Source organism: Bos mutus, chromosome 8 (assembly GCF_027580195.1).
Source record: "Bos mutus isolate GX-2022 chromosome 8, NWIPB_WYAK_1.1, whole genome shotgun sequence".
NCBI classification, from domain to species: Eukaryota; Metazoa; Chordata; class Mammalia; order Artiodactyla; family Bovidae; genus Bos; species Bos mutus.
Window position 1 is genome coordinate 11,803,018 of NC_091624.1, and position 24,763 is coordinate 11,827,780.

Genomic DNA, 24,763 nt, shown 5'->3' on the forward strand with positions numbered 1-24,763 from the left:
TTTTCACACAGGCTCCATCGGGGTTCCCGCCACCATCTTCACTGTCACCGTTCAGCGTGTGTGGAGAAAGTCTGCTCACCCGTGAGGACCTCTGCGTTAACCATGTCCCTGCTTCGGCCCTCACCTTGTGAGGCCAGGACTGCAGAAGGCCCCGCTGCCCGAGGGACAGGATGACAGGACGAAGTAGGGCGTGGCCTGGCTTGGCTAGCCAATAGAAGCACTGAGTCCAAGGTCAGAGGTCACGTGTCCAGTGGGCGGGAATTTTCTCTTGCGAAGACCGGTAGTAGGCAATTTCCTGAGAAGCTGGAGAGAGGCGTTACGCAAGGTATTCTTGAGCTGAGGGGAAGACAAGAGCTGGATGGGGCTAGTGTATGGCAGCTCTCTGGAAAACAGATCTGTGAGGTCCGGCTCACGTGGCCCTGTGGGTATAAGACCCCAGAACAAGAGTCCACTGAACCTGACTGGGCGAGAACAGAGGATGAGAATGGAACAGAAAGGCCAAGAGGATTTCTAGCCCTAATTAGGCTGAGTAAATTAAACAACTTGAGAATATACGTGAACCTTACCTCCTCTACCATTTGACATGGTGAAAGTGTGGTCTTTGTGCAAGGAAGTAAGGGGAGAAGTCTCCCGATGCCTGAGGCTGTGGGAGATTACTCAGCAGTGTGTGATCTTAAGTAGTCTTGAGAATAATATTCCACTGTATATTTGTGCACTATAAATATATAGTTGTTACTTGTCAATTCTGCTCAGTAAAGCTGGGTGGAAAAAATGTTGAAAAACCTAACTTCTCTAACATTGTGCGTAAGACCCTGACCTAATGATTTGCATGTATTTTCATTTTGGCCCAGTGACAGGAGGAAGCATTTTCATTTTGGCCTCTTGACAGGAGGAAGGACAGGAGAGATAAAATTTTTAGAAACAGGTAAGGAAAACTACTTCAGTAATTACTGCAATTCAAACTCTGAGTTTTTAAAATACTTTCTCTCTAACCATGATTTGCTTGTTTTCCCCCTTGTCTTGGATTTTAGAAGTAAGCCAGTTTCTCTCTCCCTATCCACCCACCACTATGAGATGGATACAGATATCTGTAATGCAGTAAAACACAGTTGATAGATGAAAGAAATTTTATAAATGTAATTGGCAAAGGTTTTTTTAATTACTATGTGTCTAGCATGGACTTAAATGGTTAGCTTCAATACAAAAGTAATTATTATTTAAGGTAGTTGATAGGAGTGATGAATTTGAAGTTGATGGAATATAGGCTTCATAAGAAAGGAACATTTAAGAAAAATGCCGACAATAACTTGAATGGATAAATTAGGTAGAATTGTGATTCTTAACTTTTTCTGGTATCAGGCATAATCAGATAATTTTTTCTGAAAGTGCAGTATCAGGAAGTATAAATTCTAGAATCCATATTTGCTTCAGCTATCCGTGATACAGTGTATGGAACAGGTACAAAAGTACAATGGTTGGAAATATTTCCAGAGAAGTAATCACCAGTTAGAAGATGCTATGTTGGCATTGTTTAGCTAAGTGCGAGAGAGGGCCCTGACACTCTGTATTCCTCACATTTGTTGATATCAGGTCTAACAATATTTAAAATATTCAGATAGCTTATGGGGTTTGTTTTCATTGGAGCACTTACTGTAATATCCAAAATGTCTTCTGACTCATTACTGAAATGAAATGATTTTACTCTCTATTAAGAAGTCTGCTCTTAGGTTTTTAACCCAGTAGTTAAGTAGTTAAGGATGTTCACTTGATAATAACTGAAAATAGGAATAGTTTATAACCAATTAATATAGATGAGTCCTGGTGAGCACTTTTACCATTTGGAAATAGGTAAACCTCAGACAAATTGATAATGATAATTTATTATATTGATAATATAATTATAATTATATAATTTATTAAATTAATAATTTTATATTCATAAAAAGATATCAAACAGAATGATAATGAAACCAAGGCAAGACCATTTGAATTAAAATATATGTTTCATTCACTGAAAGCTTATTGACAAAATACTAGTGTATGAAAACTAGTTTATATCTGAATTCCCTACAATATTTTAAATGATTGATCAAAATGCTAAGAACTTTCTGATAAACTGGACTATGTCTTAGAGTAAACTTTCTGAGCTCTAATTCTTCTGATTCTTGAAACTTCTTGGACTTATTCAGCTTTCAAAAGTTTACTTATTGGGACTATCTAGGACTAATGGATGTACTATTACTATTACTATTATGTATCAATTCAGTTCAGTCGCTCGGTTGTGTCCAACTCTTTGTGGCCCCATGGACTGTAGCATGCCAGGTTTCTCTGTCCATTACCAACTCCCAGAGCTTGCTCAAACTCATGTCCATCGAGTCAGTGATGCTATCCAACCATCTCATCCTCTGTCATCCCCTTCTCCTCCTGCCTTCAATCTTTCCCAGTATCAGGGTCTTTTCAAATGAGTCAGTTTTTCACATCAGGTGGCCAAAGTATTGGAGCTTCAGCATCAGTCCTTCCAATGAATATTCAAGACTGATTTCCTTTTTTTAGAATTGACTGGTGTATCCATCCCAAACTATTAGATAGTTTAATAGTTTAACTATTAACTGGTTTATCCATTCTAAGCTATTAAATAGTTTATCCATCCTAAACTATTATGTATATGATGGATAAACAACAAGGTCTTACTATATAGAACAGAGCACTATATTCAATATCCTGGGATAAACCATACTGGAAAAGAAAAGAAAAAAATTTTACTTCATTAGGTGAATTTTTTGATTTACTAATAATGACCCAATGACCTAAAAATAATATACTATAATTGCTTTATTCCATATGAACTAACTAAAAGGGAACTTAACTTAAGGCTTTTTATTTTCTTGGGACTTCCCTGGTGGTTCAGATGGTAAAGCATCTGCCTACAATGCGGGAGACCTGGGGTCGATCCCTGGGTCGGGAAGATCCCCTGAAAAAGGAAATGGCAACCCACTCCAGTATTCTTGCCTGGAAAATCCCATGGATGAGATGAGAGCCTGGTAGGCTACAGTCCATGGGGTCACAAAGAGCTGGACACAACTGAATGATTTCACTTTATATTTTCTTAGAGAGTGGAATTTTCCAAATTCTGCTCCACTGCTTCAGCACAGTTTTGCCCTTGGTTCACTTAAGAAATATGATTATCATGAGAAAACCACTCTATTAGTCTTGTGAACCTCAGCCTCTTTTGCAACAAAATGATGATATTAAATATATTTCAATCCACCAACTAGGATTGTATGGATAAAATAATATGAAAAATATATGAATAATTTTATACCAATGTATATATTATTTTCATATTAGATTTAAATCATAGTAATGTTATTTTCATAGTTAAATTTTTATCATTCAAAGCCTTTTTAAAAAATGAATGAGCCAATGTTTTGTGACTAAGAATGGTTTTCTGCTCCTAGCTTTGCTATTCTACCAAATATTTATTTTTAATTTTTATATTTCCAGATGTGAAATTTCTACTGCTTCCAAAGAAAGAAGATATGTTTCCAGCATTCAAATATTGTGCAATAGATTATTTGAATGAGGTAGAGTGTTATTAGATCATGACCTGATTACTAAGAATTATGATATGAAAGTGTTATCTACATGCACTATATATTATGATCACTTTTTAGTAGCCCTTAGAGTAATCCTTAGTCTTACTTTGAAATGCACTAAAAACTACTTTCCAGTTTTAATATACCTTAAAAAAACTATTTGGGGAGGAAATTGTTGCCAATTTAATGTGAAATTGAGGCTGTCAATGGGAAAAAAGTGGAAACTGTTAGCAAGTTTGGGCTGCTTTTATGGATGACCTTGAGTGATTTTTCTCAGCAGGAATGGGGAAAAAACAATTCAAGTTATCTCTATGATGAAATGACTGTAACAGTATTTATTAGTCCCTTACTATTTTGATTAATTATATCATTTGATCACTTACTCTTTTGATGGATTATGTCATTTTGATGATCATAACTACTCCATGAGGAAGATACTATTATTACACAGGTTTTACAGTTTTACAGGTTAGAAAAATGATGTCTAGAGAAGTTAAATACCTTATACAAAGCTAAAATTCAAACCAGGTACATTGTTAAGAAACTAATTAGAATAATTGTCACACACCAGTTCATAGGTCTTACCATCTTATTATTCCATCATAACAGGGAGGCAAATGTATCATTGCAAGGGGGGCATATGTACCACATATGTGGTAGGGAATCAGAGGTCATTGTTACACAGATATATTTATGAATGTATTATCCACTTGAAAAATTAGTCTATACTCAAACTTCCTCAGACTTTTATCCTTGCCCATGATATCTTAGTTTCCCACTGGTGTACCACACCCCCATAATACAGTACAAATATACTAATCAATGGCAAATCTTGCAAAAGATACAGGCTTTTGTAAAGTTCGTGAAAACAGTGTTGAAGAATCACTCAAATAACAGGTAAAGCTATTATCAGATGAAAATATGACAAAATTAGATCAGATAACAGGTAAGACAAAGAGAAAGGTTTGAATATCCAAGGAGTCAGAGATGCCTTGGGAAATTTTGATTAAATCCTCAAATATTTTCTAGAAATATCTTCTTTATGATCACAGGTGAAGTAATGACTAGTATCACGCATATCATCGTATAATGCAGTTTTGAGGGAAATTATCACAAAGTAGTTATAAGCTAAATACAAACAAAATTTAATTAAAATAAATTTTAATTTTTATGACTTTATTTTGTTTTTTAGGTAATATTCCATTTGACTATGAACCTTTGACTTTTGACTATGAAACTTTTGTCCTCATTTTTTATGAATTACTTAACTCATCTTTTCTTTATACTATTTATTCTTAGATAATGAGGGCCTCTTATTTAATATGTTATTAAGCCTTCAGCAAACATAAAACTCTTGGGAAATAATGAAAGAAACTATCATTTGTCCAAATACATAGATAATGAATTCTGTGACAGGTTGGGAGTCACTGAGGAAATTTGCTTAAGATGAGCCTTGAAAGGTGAATAGAATTTTGACAGCTAGAGAAGAGTAGCAGGGCATTTTTCAGAGGCATCTTGTTGATGAGGAAGTGACCACTAAATGTTAAGAGGGTAGTGATTGCTCTATTTAAAGACTACACTTAGTATTAAAGAGTAGTGGGAAATAAAGCTGGAAAGTAAAGGCAGAACCAAGCACAGAGAATTTTTATTTACATGCTTACTTAACTGATTTAACATCCTTTTAAATTTTAATTATTAGATTTTTTAAAATTTAGTAACATGTTTGCTGGATGTCACAAGTGAAACAGTGCAAAGATGTAGAAAACAAAAGATAGCCATATTAAAAGTGAAAAACAGCACTTTGCTAAATGGTGTATAAATGATATGATCCCATTTTTTTTAATCAAACACACATAGACAATTTAGCCTAATCTAGAAAATGAAGTATGTAGGAAAATATACCAGACTTATTGATATCACTAGGGACCATGCGGAGAAGGCAATGGCACCCACTCCAGTACTCTTGCCTGGAAAATCCCATGGACAGAGGAGCCTGGTAGGCTGCAGTCCATGGGGTCGCTAAGAGTCGGACACGACTGAGTGACTTCACTTTCACTTTTCACTTTCATGCATTGGAGAAGGAAATGGCAACCCACTCCAGTGTTCTTGCCTGGAGAATCCCAGGGATAGGGGAGCCTGGTGGGCTGCCGTCTATGGGGTCGCACAGAGTCGGACACGACTGAAGTGACTTAGCAGCAGCAGCAGCAGGGACCATGACTTTTTCAGTTATGTGGTTATGTGTTAGATATTTTATAGTGAACATGTATTACCTTTAAATGAAAATAATATAAATTTGAAACAATAGAGAATTTTAATATTCTGGAATATGACAGATAAATATTTTAAATTCAATATATACTAAAAGATTTCATAATCTTTCTTACACAGAGTGTAGTTAGAAAGAAGTTGTGGAAAAATACTTTATTGCTTCGGATCCCTTCATGTTTATATCAAGATGACAATTATCCTGCAAATGTTATTGATAATAAGTTTAGGAGGCCATGGACAAGAGGTATATTTTATTTGTATTTTTAAAAATTTATTTTTAAAAGTATTTCAGAGTTTAGCATAATAAATTATTAAGAAAATTCACTGTTTTCTCATTATATAAAAATATATTCATATCAGACTTCCAAGAAGTTTATAAATTAATATTTTTATGTGACAAAGTATTTAGGTGACAAAGTTAATATTTTTACGTGACAGAGTTTAGGTGACAGAGTAAGGAATTGGAAAGCGTATACTAGATATTAATAAAACAAAAGATATGTAAATGATGAAGTCTTAAAATATTCTGACATTCTACTATTTGTATTACAGTAGGATCTTTCCCAACTGTATGAAGGCTACTCTAAGTTGTAACGATACACTGACTATAAAACTATTTTTTAAATGAATATGTACTAAGTATCATCTTTTGCTTTGGAAAGTGTCAAGTAAGATGAGAATAGAATTGACCATTAGCTTAATTAAATGTAGATCGATAACCTCGATAGAAGTGGTTTCCCTGGAATATTATGTATGAAAACCTGATCAGAGTATTTTGAGAAGAGAATGCCCAGTGGGATGTGAGATGGTGGACATAGTGAGCTCTTTTGAAGATTTTTGCTATGACAGTACATAGAAAAATGGAGGTGCACTAGCTGAAGGGAGAAATGAGTTAAAGAGAATTTTTTTTAAGATGTGACATTAAAAAAATATATATGAATGATAAGGAAAGAGACTATGAAATGTTTGTTTGCCAAAGGAAATAATCTTGGTAAAAAGAGAGAAAATGATGATGCAGGAAAGAAAAAAGATAACTCAGTAAAAGAGAATAGAACCAAGAGCACAATTGGAGGAGTTGGTGTTAGAAGCCAGGATGGTTCCTCTACTGCGATAGAGAGGAAGGCAAAGTTTGTAGGTACTTATGCCAGTTAGCATATTCAAAAGCAGAGACATTACTTTGCCAACAAAAGTCCGTCTAGTCAAGGCTATGGTTTTTCCAGTGGTCATGTACGGATGTGAGAGTTGGACTGTGAAGAAGGCTGAGCGCTGAAGAATTGATGCCTTTGAACTGTGGTGTTGGAAAAGACTCTTGAGAGTCCCTTGGACTGCAAAAAGATCCAACCAGTCCATTCTGAAGGAGATCAGCCCTGGGATTTCTTTGGAGGGAATGATGCTAAAGCTGAAACTCCAGTACTTTGGCCACCTCATGCGAAGAGTTGACTCATTGGAAAAGACTCTGATGCTGGGAGGGATTGGGGGCAGGAGGAGAAGGGGACGACAGAGGATGAGATGGCTGGATGGCACCACTGACTCAATGGACGTGAGTCTGGGTGAACTCCGGGAGTTGGTGACAGACAGGGAGGCCTGGCGTGCTGTGATTCATGGGGTCGCAAAGAGTCGGACACGACTGAGCGACTGAACTGAACTGATGCCAGTTAGATGTTAGAATTGGTGGTGGAAGATGAGGGTTTTTCTTCTCTATTTATATTAATTTTCTGACAGCGGGTAGGGGGATGAGTATCAAAAATTTGAAGGGAGGTGTCAAATGTCTTGAAGAATGAGGAAATCCTTTTTAGTAAAAGGATATTAAGATGAAGTACTATTATCATCTGTCAAAGTTGGATGCCCATGTAAAATTTATGGTCATAATTTGAAGTGAGCTCATTCAGAATGGCTGGGTGAATTTTTTTTCCAAATAATCTTTAATTGTTCTAGTGTACATCTACGCCTATGAGTTCCTGGTGGAGCAGATGGTAAAGAATCCTCCTGCAATGCAGGAGACCCAGGTTGGATCCTTGTGTTGGGAAGACCCCCTGGAGAAGGGAATGGCCACCCACTCCAGTATTCTTGCCTGGAGAATTTAATGGACAGCCTGGCGGGCTACCCTCCATGGGGTCACAAAGAGCCAGACACGACAGAACGACTAACATTTTCACTTTTAGTGTACCTATACAAAGTGAAGACTAGGGGTTTTCTAAGTTGGTATAAGGGAAAGAGAGGCAAGGGACTTGACTCTTTGTAAGAGAGTGATTATGAGGCTGTGGAAACTAAACTGTACAAGAAAGGAAATGAGGATATGAGGGCGGATGAATATTGTAAAAATGATAGGGTCAGTGGACCGAAGGTCTCGATCAGGTTGGAAACAAGATCACCAGTAGGGCGTGCTTGGGTGCGTGCTAAGTCGCTTCAGTCGTGTCTGACTCTTTGCAATCCTATATACTGTAGCCTGCCTGGCTCTTCTGTCCATGGAATTTTCCAGGCAAGAATACTGGAGTGGGTTGCCATGCCCTCTCCAAGGGATCTTCCTGACCCAGGGATCGAACTCGCATCTCTTTATGTCTCCTTCAACGGTGGGCAGATTTTTACCACTAGCACCACCTGGGAACCTCATCAAGAGTAGTAGTTTTCATCAAACTGCTTCTCTTAAAGTACAGAAGGGAAAATGATTAATTATTTCTCTTATTTCTTTTCCTTTTCTTCTTTTTAAAAATCATAATAACAGCCAAGATTTATTGGGCAGTTATACCATATCAGGCACCATTCTAAACAATTTACATGTCTTAGCACATTTAATCTTTACAACACTATGAAAATGTCATTATTATTCCTAATTTGCAGATAAAGAAACTGAGTTAGAAAGAGGTTAAGAGATTTACACAAGATCATACAGTTAGTAAGTAGCAGTGTATGTATTAAAATTTAGTTAGGGTGATTCCAGACCTGTATTCTTTTTTTTTTTTTTCAGACCTGTATTCTTAACCACTAAACTTTTATATTTTTCAGTGAAGCACAGACTCAAATGTTCAGTGATTTGTTCAAGGTAACAAAACTAGTAAGAACCAACACTTAGGTAGAATACAAGTCCTTTGCCTCTTCACTGAGTTGCTTTTGCTGATACAAGCATCTGACATGGTCCCTCTCCTTAAGGAACTGAGGGTCTATTTTGGGAGACAAGCTATAATACACATAAAAATTTAAAATATGACTGTATATGATTAAGTACTGAAGTGTGTGCTACTGACAATATTATGGCCCTTCAAGGGGAGTGTATCAAAGTGAGCTGGTTTTATGAGGAGTCACATGAGCTGTGGAACAGGATTGTCTGGGATGGTAGTGCTGTATAAGCAAAAGAAAGGCTATAAAAATGAAGATACTATGTTCAGGTAATATTGTTCCATGATTGACAGGGTTGTTTGGTTGTTTTTTTTTTTTTTGTTTTTGTGGGGGCTATAAAAATCTGAATGATTATTTAAGTATTTGGAATCTGGTATAACTTTGAATTAATCTCTAGTCTTTCCCATTCTGTTGTTTTCCTCTATTTCTTTGCATTGATCACTGAAGAAGGCTTTCTTATCTCTCCTTGCTATTCTTTGGAACTCTGCATTCAGATGGGTATATCTTTCCTTTTCTTCTTTGTCTTTAGCTTCTGCTCTTTTCTCAGCTCTTTGTAAGGCCTCCTCAAGACAATCATTTTGCCTTTTTGCATTTCTTTTTCTGGGGACTGGTCTTGATCACTGCCTTCCGTACAATGTCACAAACCTCCGTCCATAGTTCTTCCGGCACTTTGACTCTGTCTATCAAATCTAATCCCTTGAATCTATTTGTCACTTCCACTGTATAATTGTAAGGGGTTTGATTTAGGTCATACCTGAATGGTCTAGTGGTTTTCCCTACTTTCTTCAATTCAAGTCTGAATTTTGCAATAAGGAGTTCATGATCTGAGCCATAGTCAGTTCCCTGTCTTGTTTTTGCTGACTATATACAGCTATTAAGAAGAGATGACAAGAATACACAGAAGAACTATACAAAAATATCTTACCGACCCAGATAATCATGATGCTGTGATCACCTACCTACAGCCAGACATCCTGGAGTGAAAAGTCAAGTGGGCCTTAGGAAGCATCACTACAAGCAAAGCTAGTGGAGGTGATGGAATTCCAGTTGAGCTATTTCAAACCTAAATGATGATGCTGTGAAAGTGCTGCACTCAATGTGCCAGCAAATTTGGAAAACTCAGCAGTGGCCACAGGACTGGAAAATGTCAGTTTTTATTCCAATCCCAAAGAAAGGAAATGCCAAAGAATGTTCCAACTACCACACAATTGCATTCATCTCACACTCTAGCAAAGTAATTGTTCAAAATTCTCCAAGCCAGGCTTTAGCAATATGTGAACCATGAACTTCCAGATGTTCAAGCTGGATGTAGAAAGGGCAGAGGAACCAGGGATCAAATTGCAAACATTCGTTGGATCATTGCAAAAGCAAGAGAGTTTCAGAAAAACATCTACTTCTGCTTTATTGAGTATGCCAAAGCCTTTGACTGTGTGGATCACAACAAACTGTGGAAAATTCTTAAAGAGAAGGGAATAACAGACCACTTTACCTGCCTTCTGAGAAATCTGTATGCAGGTGAAGAAGCAACAATTAGAACTGGACATGCAACAACAGACTGGTTCCATATTGGGAAATGAGTATGTCAAGGCTGTATATTGTCATCCTGTTTATTTAACTTATATGCAAAGTACATTATGTGAAATGCTGGGTTGAATGAAGCACAAGCTGGAATCAAGATTGCTGGGAGAAATATCAATAACCTCAGATATGCAGATGACACCATCTTTATGACAGAAAGTGAAGAAGAATTAAAGAGCTTCTTGATGAAAGTGAAAGAGGAGAGAGAAAAAGCTGGCTTAAAACTCAACATTCAAAAAAGGAAGATCATGGTATCTGGTCCCATCATTTCATGGCAAATAGATGGGGAAACAATGGAAATAGTGACAGACTTTACTTTCTTGGGCTCCAAAATCACTGCAGATGGTGACTGCAGCCATGAAATCAAAAGATGCTTGCTCCTTGGAAGAAAGCTAAGACAAACCTAGACAGCATATTAAACAGCAGAGACATTACTTTGCTGACAATGGTCCATCAGGTCAAAGCTATGGTTTTTCCGTGGTCATGTATGGATGTGAGAGTTGGACCATAAAGAAAGCTGAGTGCCAAAGAATTGATGCTTTTGAACTGTGGTGTTGGAGAAGACTCTTGAGAGTCCCTTGGACTGCAAGGAGATCCAACCAGTCAATCCTAAAGAACATCAGTCCTGAATATTCATTGGAAGAACTGATACTGAAGCTGAAGCTCTAATACTTTGGCCACCTGATGCAAAGAACTGACTCATTTGAAAAGACCCTGATGCTGGGAAAGATTGAAGGCAAGAGGAGAAGGGGATGACAGAGGATGAGATGGTTGGATGGCATCACCAGCTCGATGGACTTGAGTTTGAGCACGCTCTGGGAGTTGATGATGGACAGGGAGGCCTGGTGTGCTGCAGTCCATGGGGCCACATAAAGTCAGACATGACAGAGCAACTGAACTGAGCTGATAACTTTGAAAAAATTACATTTGTGAACAAATAAAGATAATACCATAATGTAAAAGGTGAATGTTTGGCTTCCCTGTGTTGTGTAAAAGAAAATTCCAGAAACTAATGTTTACCATTCTCCTTTCTAGTTTCAGCTGTTTCAATTTGGGGAGAGACAGATATCTCAGTCTTGGATCAATGGAAAGCAAGTCTCACTGTGGACGATTTCCTTGAGAAGTATGTGTCCTTAACCCCAAATTTCCCCTTTACATCTAGAAGATGAATAGTAAGTTCCTCAGTTATCTAAGAGAAAAGATCCTTTCATTTGTATCCTCACAGGTTTTCTTCTTTTATCCAAAAAACAAGTCCTAGTCTGAACCACAAAGAAGAGTTTAATCAAAGTTATTTACAACCTCTTTTTTTAACCTTTCCCTCATTTATCACATATTAACAGTTTTCTGTGCATTTGTTTTGCAAGAGACAGAAATAAAACCAAGATGCTATTATGCTTTTAACAGTAAGTGAAATTTTGGTAGAAAGTATCTATAGAAAATCCTTTATATTAAAATCAGTCTTTTTATCCTTGTAGTATAAATGCAGACTTAAGGCTATTTTCTAACATACTTTGTCAAAATGTTATTTATTAGTAGTCTAGTCATTCGTCAAATATTTATCAGATACCATGTTGTGTACTGGATACAGGATAAAAAAAATTAGATACAGTCTCTACTCTCAAAGAACATAAGAAAATAGAGAATAAGAAATTTATAAATAAATAATACAATAGAATGTGGGAGGTACAATGACAGAGATAGGTACGCAGAGCATAATATGAGGAAGAACATCTAACCCATTCTATGTTGTTCAGGTAGACACAAAATAGAGATTTTAGTGCAAATGTAAATAATTTACTCTGTTGCATCACTTCATGCAAAGAGTTCTGATCAGACCCAAAGGGTTTTGGTAATTTGTTTTCCTTAGTTACATTTGAAAGAAACAAATGACCAACTTAAATGTGTCTAGGCACTAAGAGAAGCCCAATATACTATTTCTGTCATCTAGGAATTTAAAATCAGATTAGGAAGATAATATATGAACAGAAAAAATTGACAATGTTAAGAACTAAATGATAATATAAAATGACCCTCAAAAGGTCTATCACAAGGTATAAGGTCAATGCAAAGTATCTATCACAGGACTATACTCTAGAGCAGGGAAGATGCAAAAAGGTGTAGTGGAAAGAGCTTTGCAGTACAAATTAAAAGATGTGGATTGTAACTCTTCATTTGAAAAGTTAAGTACTAACTAGTCAACTAGCCATTTTCTCTCTCTGACCCTCACTTTTTATTTATTTTTGGCTGTACTGGGTCTTTGTTACCAGTAAGCATTCTCTAGTTACTGAGAGCAGGTGCCACTCTTTGTTGAGTTTCGTGGGCTTCTCCTTACCATGACTTTTCTTCTTGCAAAGCACAGGTTCTAGAGCCTTGGCTCAGTAGTGTGGCACATAGGCTTAGTTGCTCTGTAGCACGTGGAATCTTCATGGACCAGGGATGGAACCTAAGTCGCCTGCACTGGCAGGTGGATTCTTAACTGCTAGACCACCAGGGAAGTCCCTGACCCTCACTTTCTGGTTCAGTATAAAGATGAAGGGGTCAGTGCTTCTCAAGCTTTAATTTACATATGAATCACCTGAGGATCCTGTTAAAAATGAAGATTCTGATTCAGTCGGTCTGTGTTGGGGCCTGAGATTCTACATGTCTAATACGCTCCTAAGTGTGCTGATGCTACTGGTCCAAGAACCTAGTTTGAGTCACAAGACACAAGATAATCTCTAAAATCTCTCTTCTCCCTATGAGTTAGATTGGTAGAGCTGTGCATTTATAAGCAGGAGAGATCAACTTCATAAAGAAGTGGGAATTGAGCTTGTGTTGGACAAAGGAGAAACTAACTTGAAAGAAAGCATTTCAAAGGAAACAGTACATCTGAAGATACAGAGGCAAGAACGTGCAATAAGTAATGATCAGGCTACTTTGGCGCACACAAAAGATTCTTGTATGAGAGAAATTTGAGGCCCTGAAGGAATGGGTGCCCTGTCATTTCTGACCCTCCATTCATTTTATAGTACCTTCAAGATAGAACCCGTGGCAAAGAAGATGGAATCTGTGGCACCACCTAGGATAAAATCCACATTTCTCTGCCTCCCTATAGCCAAATAGCCATATGACTAAGCTCTTCCCAAAGCATATAAGCAAAAGGGACTTACGCAGTTTCTGGAGAATGGCTTAGAAGAAAGCAGCGTGTTTTTCTCCTTCACATTTTCTCCATCCTGATGTTAGAATGCAGATGTTGGCTGCAGCAACCACCTTGGAGTATACATGACAAGGACTAAGTCTAGGAATGGCAGAGTCGAACAAAAGGAGTCTCAGTCCCTCATGAACTGTGAAACCACCTTACTAGCCATGACCTTCCACCATCCTTGTGTGTGTGTTAGCCATCATTAGTTTCAAGTTTGTCTCATGAAGTAAAATTTAACTTTTAATGAACTTTATTTTTTAGAACAGTTTTTGGTTCAGAGCAAAACTGAGCAGAAGGTTTAGCAGGCTTTCCCAAATTGAAATTTAATTTTAAATTCAGGAGCTTTGTTATCTAATGGAAATTAAGATCCCATAGGTTAAGAGTTTAGTCCTATGAAACTGCCCCTGCACCCTACACTTCAGAGGCCATTTGCAAGGTTATCACCTGTGCTTCTGACTGACCAGCTATAGATCAGAGATTCCAACAACCCCCTCTTTGTGTTCAATCAACTTGCTGGATTCATAGACTCCAGCAACTGTGAATTCTAGACTTATAGAATTCACAGGAATATTTTACTTACTGAATTACTGGTTTACTATAGAAGGGTATAATTCAGAAACAGTCAGACGGAAGAGACAGATAGGGCAAGATATGGGGAAAGGTCATGGAACTTGCGTGTTCTCTCCCATCACCCTACTTTCCCAGAACCTCCATGTGTTCACCAACCTGGACGTTTTCTTAACCCAGTCCTTCTGTGTTTTTACGAAGGCTTCATTACATGGGCAGGATTGATTACATGGTTGGTTACTGGCAGTTGATTCAACTTCCAGTCCCTCTCCCCTTCCTGGAGGTCAGAGGAGTGGAACTGAAAGTTGCAATCTTCTAATCACATGGTTGGTTCTCCTGGCAACCAATCACCAGCCTTACGTGCTTCCCAAAAGTTACCGTATTAACATAACAAAAGTCTACTTTAGCACTTAAGAAAGTCCAATGACCTTAGGAGCTTTGTGCAAGAAATGGATATGAAGACCAAACATATATCTCTTATTATAAATCACAATATCACACATATATATGTAATCCTTTGTGACCAGCCTCTTTTACTTGGCATAATGTTTTTAAGATTCATCCCTGGGTCAGGAAGATCCCCTGGAGAAAGAAATGGCTATCCACTTCAGTATTCTTACTTGGAGAATTCCAAGAACAAAGGAGCCTGGAGGGCTACAATCTATGGGGTTTCAAAGAGACATGACTGAGTGACTAACACTTTTTTATTTTGTAGCATGTATCAGCACTTCATTTTTTATGATCAAATAATATTCCATTGTATGAATATACCACATTTTATTTATCCATTCATCAGTCGATGGACATTTGTTTCCACTTTTTGGCTCTTATGAGTAATGCTGCTATAAACAATTGTTGTTTTTTGGTAAGTATGTCCAACTCTGCAACCCCGTGAACTGCAACATGCCAGGCTTTCCTGTCCTTCACTATCTCCCAGAGTTTGCTCAAACTCATGTCTACTGAGTCTGTGATGCCATCCAATCATCTCATCCTCTGTTGCTTCCTTCTCTTGCTCTCACTCTTTCCCAGCATCAGGGTCTTTTCCAATGAGTCGGCTCTTTGCATTAGGTGGCCAAAATATTGGAGCTTCAGCTTCAGCATCAGCCTTTTCAATGAATATTCAGAGTTGATTTCCTTTAGGATTGACAATCTCCTTCCTGTCCAATAAGCTCTCAAAAATCTTCTCCAGCACCACAATTCAAAAGCATCACTTCTTTGGCGCTCAGCCTTCTTTATGGTCCAACTCTCATCCGTACATGACTACTGGAAAAACCATAGCTTTGCAAGCAGATTCTTTACTGTCTGAGTCACCAGGGAAGCCCCATAAACAGTTGTGGACAAGTTTTTATGCAGATATAGGATTTTATCTCTCCAGTAGTTAAATTGCTAGATCTTATGGAACTGATGGTAACTTTGTAAATACTTCTTTTCCATGCAGATGTACCATTTTATATTCCCACTCAGTTCAGTTCAGTCGCTCAGTCATGTCCGACTCTTTGCAACCCCATGAATCAAAGCATGCCAGGCCTCCCTGTCCATCACTAGCTCCCGGAATTCACTCAAACTCATGTCCATCGAGTCGGTGATGCCATCCAGCCATCTCATCCTCTGTCGTCCCCTTCTCCTCCTGCCCCCAATCCCTCCCAGCATCAGGGTCTTTTCCAATGAGTCAACTCTTTGTATGAGGTGGCCAAAGTATTGGAGTTTCAGCTTCAGCATTAGTCCTTCCAATGAACACCCAGGACTGATCTCCTTTAGGATGAACTGGTTGGATCTCCTTGCAGTCCAAGGGATTCTCAAGAGTCTTCTCCAACACCACAGTTCAAAAGCATCAATTCTTCGGCGCTCAGCTTTCTTTACGAAGGTTACAATTTATATCCTGCCAACACTTGTTATCTGTCTTTTTAATTATAACCATCCTAGTGAATGGCTCATTGCATGTCACTGTAGTTTTGATTTTCATTTCCCTGATGGCTAATGATGTTGAACTTCTTTTCCTTTAATTATTGGCTGTTAGTATATCTTCCTTGGATAAATGACAATTCAAGTTCTTTGCCATTTTTAAATTATGTTATATGCCTTTTTATTATTGAGGTTTAAGAGTTCCTTATGTATTCCAGATCCAAGTCTCTTATTAGATATTTGATTTGCTAATATTTTCTCCTGTGGATTGCCTTTTCACTCCCTTGATGGTATCCTTTCAAGCAGAAAATGTTTTGGATTTTGATGAAGTTCAATTTATCTAATTTTTCTTTTGTTATTTGTACTTTTGGTGTCAAATCTAAGAAGGCTTTACCTAAACTAAAGTCACAAGAATTTACTCCTTTATTTTCTTATACGAGTTTGCCTGTGATTTGTTTTTTTAAGACACACAGCAGTTCATGAAATGTTTCAGTTATTGGTGGGTTATGCATTTCATCATTGGTATCCCATTTCACGTAGAATAAAATCCAGTGTTCTTATCAAGTCCTCTAAGATCCAGCATGATCTTGTCCTTGCCCACCTGTCTAACCTTACTCAGTTCCAGTCAACCTGACCTTTCTGCTTTTCTTTGACTATGACACTTGGTCCTCTACTCTGAGCCTCTGTATGGCTTGCTCTTTACCATGATTCAGGTAACTGTAGCTCCTCAGAAGGCCGTTCACTAACTACTCTCTCTAAAACATACCTTATGTTATCCCTCTGGCTATTACTTGATGTCCTAATATCTCATTTTATTTCACTAATAAGAGTTTTTCACCACCTGACATTATGTCATTTACCTATTTATTTGTCTATCATCCCATTATCATGTAAAACTTTATGAGGGCAAGGACACTGGTTTGTTCACCTCTCCACACTCAATGCCTAAAATGGTTGCAGCACATTGTAGACACTCAATAAATATTTCTTTGCAGTTAAGGAATTAGTGAACAAGAGTGGATGAATTTACCCAAAAAAGAATGATATAGAAAGAAAGCAAAGACAATGCAGACTGAAAGCCCAGGAAACATCAGGATCTTCAAGTTAGGCAGAGGAGGAGGTACCAGTGAACAAAAAATAGATAATATTGGACAAGGAGGGAGAAAGAAGACATGGAAATACTGGTCTTTAAAGATCACTTATGGTGAGGGAAAGAGAATTGACAGGGTTTTCTCAAAACTATAGTACCAGGCTTCTGTGGTGGCTCAATGGTAAAGATTCTGCCTGCTAGTGCAGAAGACTTGGGTTCAGTCCCTAATCCAGGAAGATCCTGCATGCTGGGGAGCAACTAAGCCCCTGTGCCACAACTACTGAGCCTGCGTGCCACAACCGCTGAAGCTTGCACTCCCTAGAGCCTGTGCTCCGCAACAAGAGAAGCCCCCACAAAAGAAGTCCGTGCGCCACCACTACAGAGTAGCCCCTGCTGGCAGCAACTAGAGAAATGCCCGTGCAGCAGCAAACACCCAGCACAGCCAAAAATAAATAAATAACATTATATTTAAAAAATAAAAAAATCTACAGTACCAACGATTACTATTAATTATTGTCTCTGTCAGTCATATTTATTTTAAAGTAGCTATCTAAGCACTAAATTTAGAAGTCTCTAAAGATCCACATGGAAATTATCTTGATTTTGGTTCTTTCAGTCTGTGTATTAAGGCTCAGTATTTTAGGATATCATAAAAATATATATTAGAATATGTACCCGAATTGCCAATAGTATATTTATTTATTGGAAAATTCAGTAGAAAGGTCTCTTTTAAGTTCAAATATCCTGATGATATAAACAATGATGGATATATCTGGGTCAGTCAGGAAACAAGCAAGGTACAGGTAGGGTCAAGGGAACCAAAAAAAAAGTTTCCAAGACTCGCAATGCCTGAAAGTTATTACCACCCTAAGCTTGAAGAAGAAAGGGGACTGAAGTAACCAACACAGTAAGAACTGTAGCTACAAGAGAGATGCTGTGTGATTAAAGATGTAACTGTTGGTTGAAGAATGTAACTATCTCTCCAAACTGTGGCCCCAAAGGGAAGAATAATATTTCAACCTATTTATTTTCCCACCTTTGATCTCCTGCCAATGCTTCCATTGGCTAAATCCAACCAGAAGACTAGGCAAGGGAGTTTAGTTAGTTCATAGAGATCAGTCTCCTAGGATGTAGAACAGGATATAAAAGGTTGAATAATGACATGGAAAAGCAGACATTGACTCTCCAGTACAAGGACATTTTGGCAATGCGTGTGTGGCCAAGTCTAAAAATCTATGTATCTTTAACCTCATCATTTCCATTTTTAGAAATTGCATTTTGAGAAAACAGATAAGTACACAGAGATGTTCCTTGCATTGTTGCTCATAATAGCAAACAGTTATTACAAATTTAAATTTCCAGTAACATGGAACTAGTTGAAAAAATTGTTTAACTATACGGGATCTTGTTCATCCACTCAAAAAATGAAGTGAATGTACATTGACTGACATGTAAATGTGCTCATGCTTCATTGCTTAGTAGAAAAGAACAGGTTACAAAATACTATGTATATGAATCCACTTTTGTTTAAAAATATTCAAAAATAATTGATAAAATACATACTTTTTAAATTAATCTCTTGAATGACGGATCTATGGGTAATGTTTCTCTATATCTGTTGGAATTTGGTAACTTTCTACAGTGAACATGTATTATTTGTTAATAAAGATGTTTTAAAATAAGACATACACAAAATCAATAATTTTAATATATCATAGAAAAACAGTTACAGGAATGGTGACCCAGCTTAACTGTGAATTTGATGAAATTGTTCCAAGTTCAAACCCAAACTCCCAAACCGAAGTAGAGGAAGCCAGCTTGTATACCCATAAGGAATACAATGAATTCTTTACTCTTGTCAGCTGCTTAGAAAAACGCCCATCACTTCAAGCACAAGGTAAAACATTTATTATTTTCATTGTTATAAAACATTTCTTACTAATACATAAATTTTCATTTCAGTGATTTTTTTTTGTTTTACTGGATTTTTTAATTTTTTTATTTTGCTAAGGATATCCACCTGCAAAATTGAAATTCAAAGCTTTGCCACATTAGCAAAATATTTTCTTTCATATTAATCTCCTTTTTGTAATTTAGTTGTTTTTGGAGGTTAAGTGTGCTGGGCTTCAAAATAGCCTCAGAAGTTTCATCAAAGGTTGCTCACAACATATTGCTATAGTGATATTAGCATCTCTTTAGCAATCTGATGACATGACAATCTGGTATAACATTAAATTATTAGATTATTAAGTGATAGTTATATTTTATTTTCCCATTTATTCTGAAGATTTTCAATCTTATCTAATTTATGTGAAACCATAATTCAACGTGGAGATAAAATAGTTTCAGTGTTAGGTCAGGAAGTTCACTCAGTTTTTATGAATTTACAGTAAGTAATACTTAAAAATATATTTAATCCAAATTATATTCTAAATCTGATGTTGTAAAATGTTTATCCAATTGTGACTGGCAAAAAATCATATTTTTACTTGCATTTTAAAAATTATTGGTATTCAGTGTTCATTTGCATATTTTTATTTTGTGAAATGATTCTTTTTGTCTCTTTTTTATTCTTGTATTTTATCTTTATATATCAATGGTATTAATAACTCCACATATATTTAACCTGAACCTAACCATTCCCTTTATGATTTCTATCATACTTGTTTTTATACTTAGAAAATTCTTCCTTGTAGTAAATAAATATTTATTTATATTTTTACTTAAAGTTTCCTTTAATTTTAGAATATGATTAAAAGTAAAATTTTTTAAAAATCCCAAATGTTTTGGCAGTGGTCCCAATATTATTTGGGGAATCCTCTTTGCTTTCCCCATTGATTAGAAATGTCACTTACATTATATGCCAAATCCTTATCCAAATTATACTTTGTTTCTGGATATTCTAGTATGTTTTACTGACTTGCCTATTATTGTGTCAATATCATACAGTTTTAACTATTTAATATACAAATATAACATGTATTAATAGTCTTTTCCCCCCTACTCTCACATCTGTATTCTTCCAGATTTACTTTGTAATCAGTTTTCCAAATTCCAAGACAGACTTCTTGAGAAATTGAAACTTTTTAATTTTACCGTAGTTAACCTTTTTTAGCCAGGAAAATGGTTTATTTTGCCTTTTCTTCAAGTTTTGTTGTTTTTGCTTCTGTTTATTGGTAATGATCCTCGGTAACGTTTTACGGTATCTTCCATAGACATTCGACACACTTCTGGTGTTTATTTCTCAATATTTGTATGTTTGTGGCCATAATGAACACGTTTTTCCAGTAATTTTTGACTAGGTTATATATATATATATATATATATATATATATATATATATGTATGTATGTATATGAATTTGAAAACCATTGATTTTATAGTTTTTATCAGTTTAGTGAACTCAATTGTTTTCATTTCATTGTATTGGGTTTTCTGCCAAGAATAACCCCATCCTCTCCTGTCAGTAGATCTCCTTTTTGCTTTTTTTTCATAGCTAACTAGCCAAAATTTTGTTTCCTCATGACAACCTAACACTCCTCTACAGTAGAGGAAAACAGTCTCCTCATATCTGTATTGGTACGTATACTAGTGTAATAAGGTAAGAAATCCAGGGTATGCGTATAGCCATAAGAATATAAGGAAGTAGCACCTCTGTTAAAACCTTTGTACAGGTAAAAAGAACATCGGTTGTGGTGTGATGCTGCCCTCAGGTGGCTCAACAAAACAGAATGGTTAGGAAAAAAAGACCTCAAAACTAATGAGGTGTCCCCATGGTACTTACTCCCAGAAGTACTAGGATGAGCCTTTAGGAAGGAAAGACAGCTAGAGGGTCAGTGTTTCAAAATGGAAGTGGAGATGGGGATATAAATGAATGATTTTTGAGTCTTTACAATTAATATGACTTCATTAATATTTAAAGAATGGATGTACTAATGAACCTTCTTTAATTATCTCAGCTAAAGCTTGCTTAGACATGGTGCTGATTGACCAACTTTCTCTGGTGTATCATGGGATGTTCTCAGCCACAGGATTGTCGGGAACTTAACAAGTTCTGATAAACAATCTCTTAGGAGGATAATTTACATAACAATTTCTCTTTTGGTATTTTAAGTTAGCACCAGGCAAAGGCATGGTCTTGGCCTGCCTACTCTACACCATGTATTTATTAAGTACATGTGTACCAATGATGTATCAAATAGTTGGTCAGGGGAGACCTCACGTCATACTACCCTTCTCTCATACCATTTAAAATTACTTAACTGAAAGGCCACTGCCCAGAAAAAAAGACCATTGCTCCCCCTTCCATCCCTGGGCCTAGAAACTGCTAAAGCATTGATGCTATGTTAGCTAAGATTCTAAAGTGATTCAAACATGATAGATAGAGTGAGGAGAGGAGAAGCCTGTGTTTCAGGTTTTGAACACGAAACCTGTTTCAAACCTGTGTTTCAAACACAACACGAAGCAGTCGTGTTTTCTAACATGTAAGCTATATCACGCTTCTCTAGTAGATACTTTGCTATATAGCTTTCATTGTAGTTAATTTTATAACAAATGTGTTTGAACGACTTTAGAGTGCTAGAATCAGAGTTGGTCTCATTTGTAGGCTTTTTAGACCATCTCCATTCCCTAGTGTGAGTCTCTGGAGATGAATTGGAGACCTTACGAGATAAAATAATGTAGAGAAAGAAAGACTGGGATCAGCAAAAGTCAAATGCTTTTATCTCTTTACAGTCTTGCTAAGGCTAACTAACTAGTTTGAGGCATAAGACCACAAGATAGCTTCCTCCATTGATTACATTAATTTTATTGGGGGAAAAAAATATGAGCCCTTACAACTCTTTCAGGATATTTGGTTACTACTCAGTGTACTGTACTGTGCTTAATTGATTGCTGAGTCATGTCTGACTCTTTGTGACACCATGGACTGAAGCCCACCAGGCTCCTCTGTTCAGGGGATTCTCCAGACAAGAATACTGGAGTGTGTAGCCATTTCTTTCTCCAAGGGATCTTTCCAACCCAGGGATGGAACCTGGGTCTCTTGCATTGCAGGCAGATTCTTTACCATTTGAGCTACAGGGAAGCCCTACTCAGTGTACTGAGTGTGAAAGTGTTAGTCACTCAGTTGTGTCCGACTCTGCGACCCCATGGACTGTGGCTCACCAGCTTTCTCTGTCCATGCAATTCTCCAGGCAAGAATACTGGAGTGAGTTGCCATGCCCTGTACTAAACCACGTTAAATTTTACTGAGCTGCTACGTCTATACCAGTCCCATGCTACATGATTTATTTGCACAGTACAATGAAGAACTAAAGACTTTAAAATATGTTTGACTATTATGTATAAAATAAGCTACAACGATACATTGTACAACAGGGGGGGATAGAGCCAATATTTTATAATAACTATAGGTAGCTGCTGCTGCTGCTAAGTCGCTTCAGTCGTGTCCGACTCTGTGCGACTCCATAGATGGCAGCCCACCAGGCTCCTCTGTCCCTGGGATTCTCCAGAAAAGAACACTGGAGTGGGTTGCCATTTCCTCCTCCAATGCATGCACGCATGCTAAGTCGCTTTAGTCATGTCCAACTTTGTGCCACCCTATGGACAGCAGCCCACTAGGCTCCTCTGTCCACGGGATTCTCTACGCAAGAATACTGGAGTGGGTTGCCATTTCCTTCTCCAAACTATAGGTAGAGTATAACCTTTAAAAATTGTGAATCAGTGTATTATATACCTGTAACTTACATAATATTGTACATCAACCATTCTTTAAATAACTAAATAAATAAAATGTGTTTGTCAACCCCAACTGTATCAATGGCTGACTACAGTAATTACCTAGATCCTTTTGTATAACTTTTAGATTTGTTCTTATTCTGTTATATTTCTTGTTTATTTTCAGATTTGTCCATTGATGAAGAAATAATTTTTGTAAATTATTTGACAGCCTATAAAAGTCAGCTACCAACTTTGCACACTCTGTTGAGTAGGCTAAAACTATTTTTAGTAAAGGATCCCTTGCCGGATTTCAAAGCACAGATCCCCACAGAAGCTAAATTTTTCAGGTACTTAATTGCCCAGTGTCGTAAATATTTTTAAGAGGAGAAAATATTCTTTGTATGTTCACAAGTCTAGATGCTATCAATCATGGTATTTTATTATTACCTCAAGTCTAATTTTAATCACTATATATTTTGACTAACTACATTTGGTATGTACCTTACTAAAAAGTAAACACTAATTTAATGTTTTATTTTTTGTTAAGGGAGTGTTTCTCTCTTCAAGGAGATGTAAAATGTTTGGTGGAAGAAGATTTTTACATGGATAAAGAGGACTTTTGTCAGGAGAAACTGAAAGATACAGTAGGTTTAAATGAAGCTGTAGTATTTGCTTTCAGTAATTTTTAAACTAAAGTTCAGTAAATCATACTTTTATAAGTTGTAGTAATACAATTGGCCATCTACTGTTGTCAAGTTAAAAACTCGATAATGGGTTGAACATGTATCAATTAAAGAGTCAAATATACTTCAGAGATAGCAGTCTAAACCTTAGCTATGCATTGAAATTACTTGATAAATTTTAATAAAATTCTGAAGCCTGGGTCCTATTCAGATGTATTCTGATCTAATTGGTCTGGTGTGTATCCCAGGTATAGGGAATTTTAAAACCTCTCCCAATAATTTTAATCAATATACCTGGTATAGGACACTAAGAGGTTATATGTACATTGGTTTTAAGGCATTTAAAGGTTTCTATTTTTTACAAACAAAAACTTTAACACACATGGTAAAAATATTAATTCACTTGTTAGCTCCTTTTCTCCAGTCTCCTTCTTCTTCCCCTGTTAATTCTGAGAGCTATGCATATATAGTCTCACGTGTTGAAGAATCCAGTTCTGTTGGAATGAGAGAGAAATAAACTCTATGAAATGCAGTAAAAATCCATTCCATTTCACCTACTCTTTTTACTCCATTCACCAACTCTCATTTGCTGCAGTGATTGCTTTAACTTAGAATTTTGAAATGTTATTAACACAAAAGAAAATATTTCTGTATCTAGGGATATTGTGCATCACTAATGTAAACAGTGGCCATGAAGGATTTTATTCAGACAGAAAATTGCTTGTAATATATTTTTTTTGGCTGCTAGACTTCCTTTTAAAATAAAATGTATGCTGAGCATTAAAATTTTTGAGTGTGGATTTAGTTTTTAAATTACACCAATTAAGCAAATGTATCTTTTTGTGAACTCAGAAATATTTATTTGGAAAGTCTCACTAAAAACTTGTCTTACCTATATATTATTTTAGTCATCAACTTTGCTTGAATGTGAATTGTTAGTACCTATAAGCCACAAACAAGAAGTTGATATTCCATCACTCTCAGAACTGAAAGAGTCATTAAACTTAATGCCAGAAATAATAAATTATGCAGATGAAAATGAAAACCTTTCCAAAACAGGTGAGAA

General features: G+C 36.6%; 1 protein-coding gene and 1 long non-coding RNA gene across 4 annotated transcripts in view; one reads left to right on the top strand and one right to left on the bottom strand.

The window, feature by feature from the left end:
* LOC138988861 (uncharacterized) overlaps positions 1-24,763 on the bottom strand; it is a 62,067-nt gene that overhangs the window by 21,993 nt on the left and 15,311 nt on the right. For 2 of the 3 annotated variants that reach the window (XR_011465030.1, XR_011465031.1), the window contains exons 2-3: positions 24,101-24,191; positions 13,706-13,805 (exon numbers count right to left, since the gene is read on the bottom strand). This is a non-coding gene — a long non-coding RNA (uncharacterized lncRNA). Of the gene's footprint in view, positions 1-13,705; positions 13,834-24,100; positions 24,192-24,763 lie in introns of all 3 variants that reach the window. The other variant, XR_011465032.1, reaches the window with a different exon arrangement.
* The window catches only part of SHOC1 (shortage in chiasmata 1), an 84,032-nt gene continuing 62,808 nt past the window's right edge, over positions 3,540-24,763 (top strand). The window contains exons 1-7 of the mRNA XM_070376077.1: positions 3,540-3,584; positions 5,985-6,108; positions 11,592-11,679; positions 19,015-19,193; positions 23,199-23,361; positions 23,562-23,676; positions 24,606-24,756. Coding sequence (XP_070232178.1) covers positions 3,540-3,584; positions 5,985-6,108; positions 11,592-11,679; positions 19,015-19,193; positions 23,199-23,361; positions 23,562-23,676; positions 24,606-24,756 — 865 coding nt within the window. The remainder of the gene's footprint in view (positions 3,585-5,984; positions 6,109-11,591; positions 11,680-19,014; positions 19,194-23,198; positions 23,362-23,561; positions 23,677-24,605; positions 24,757-24,763) is intronic.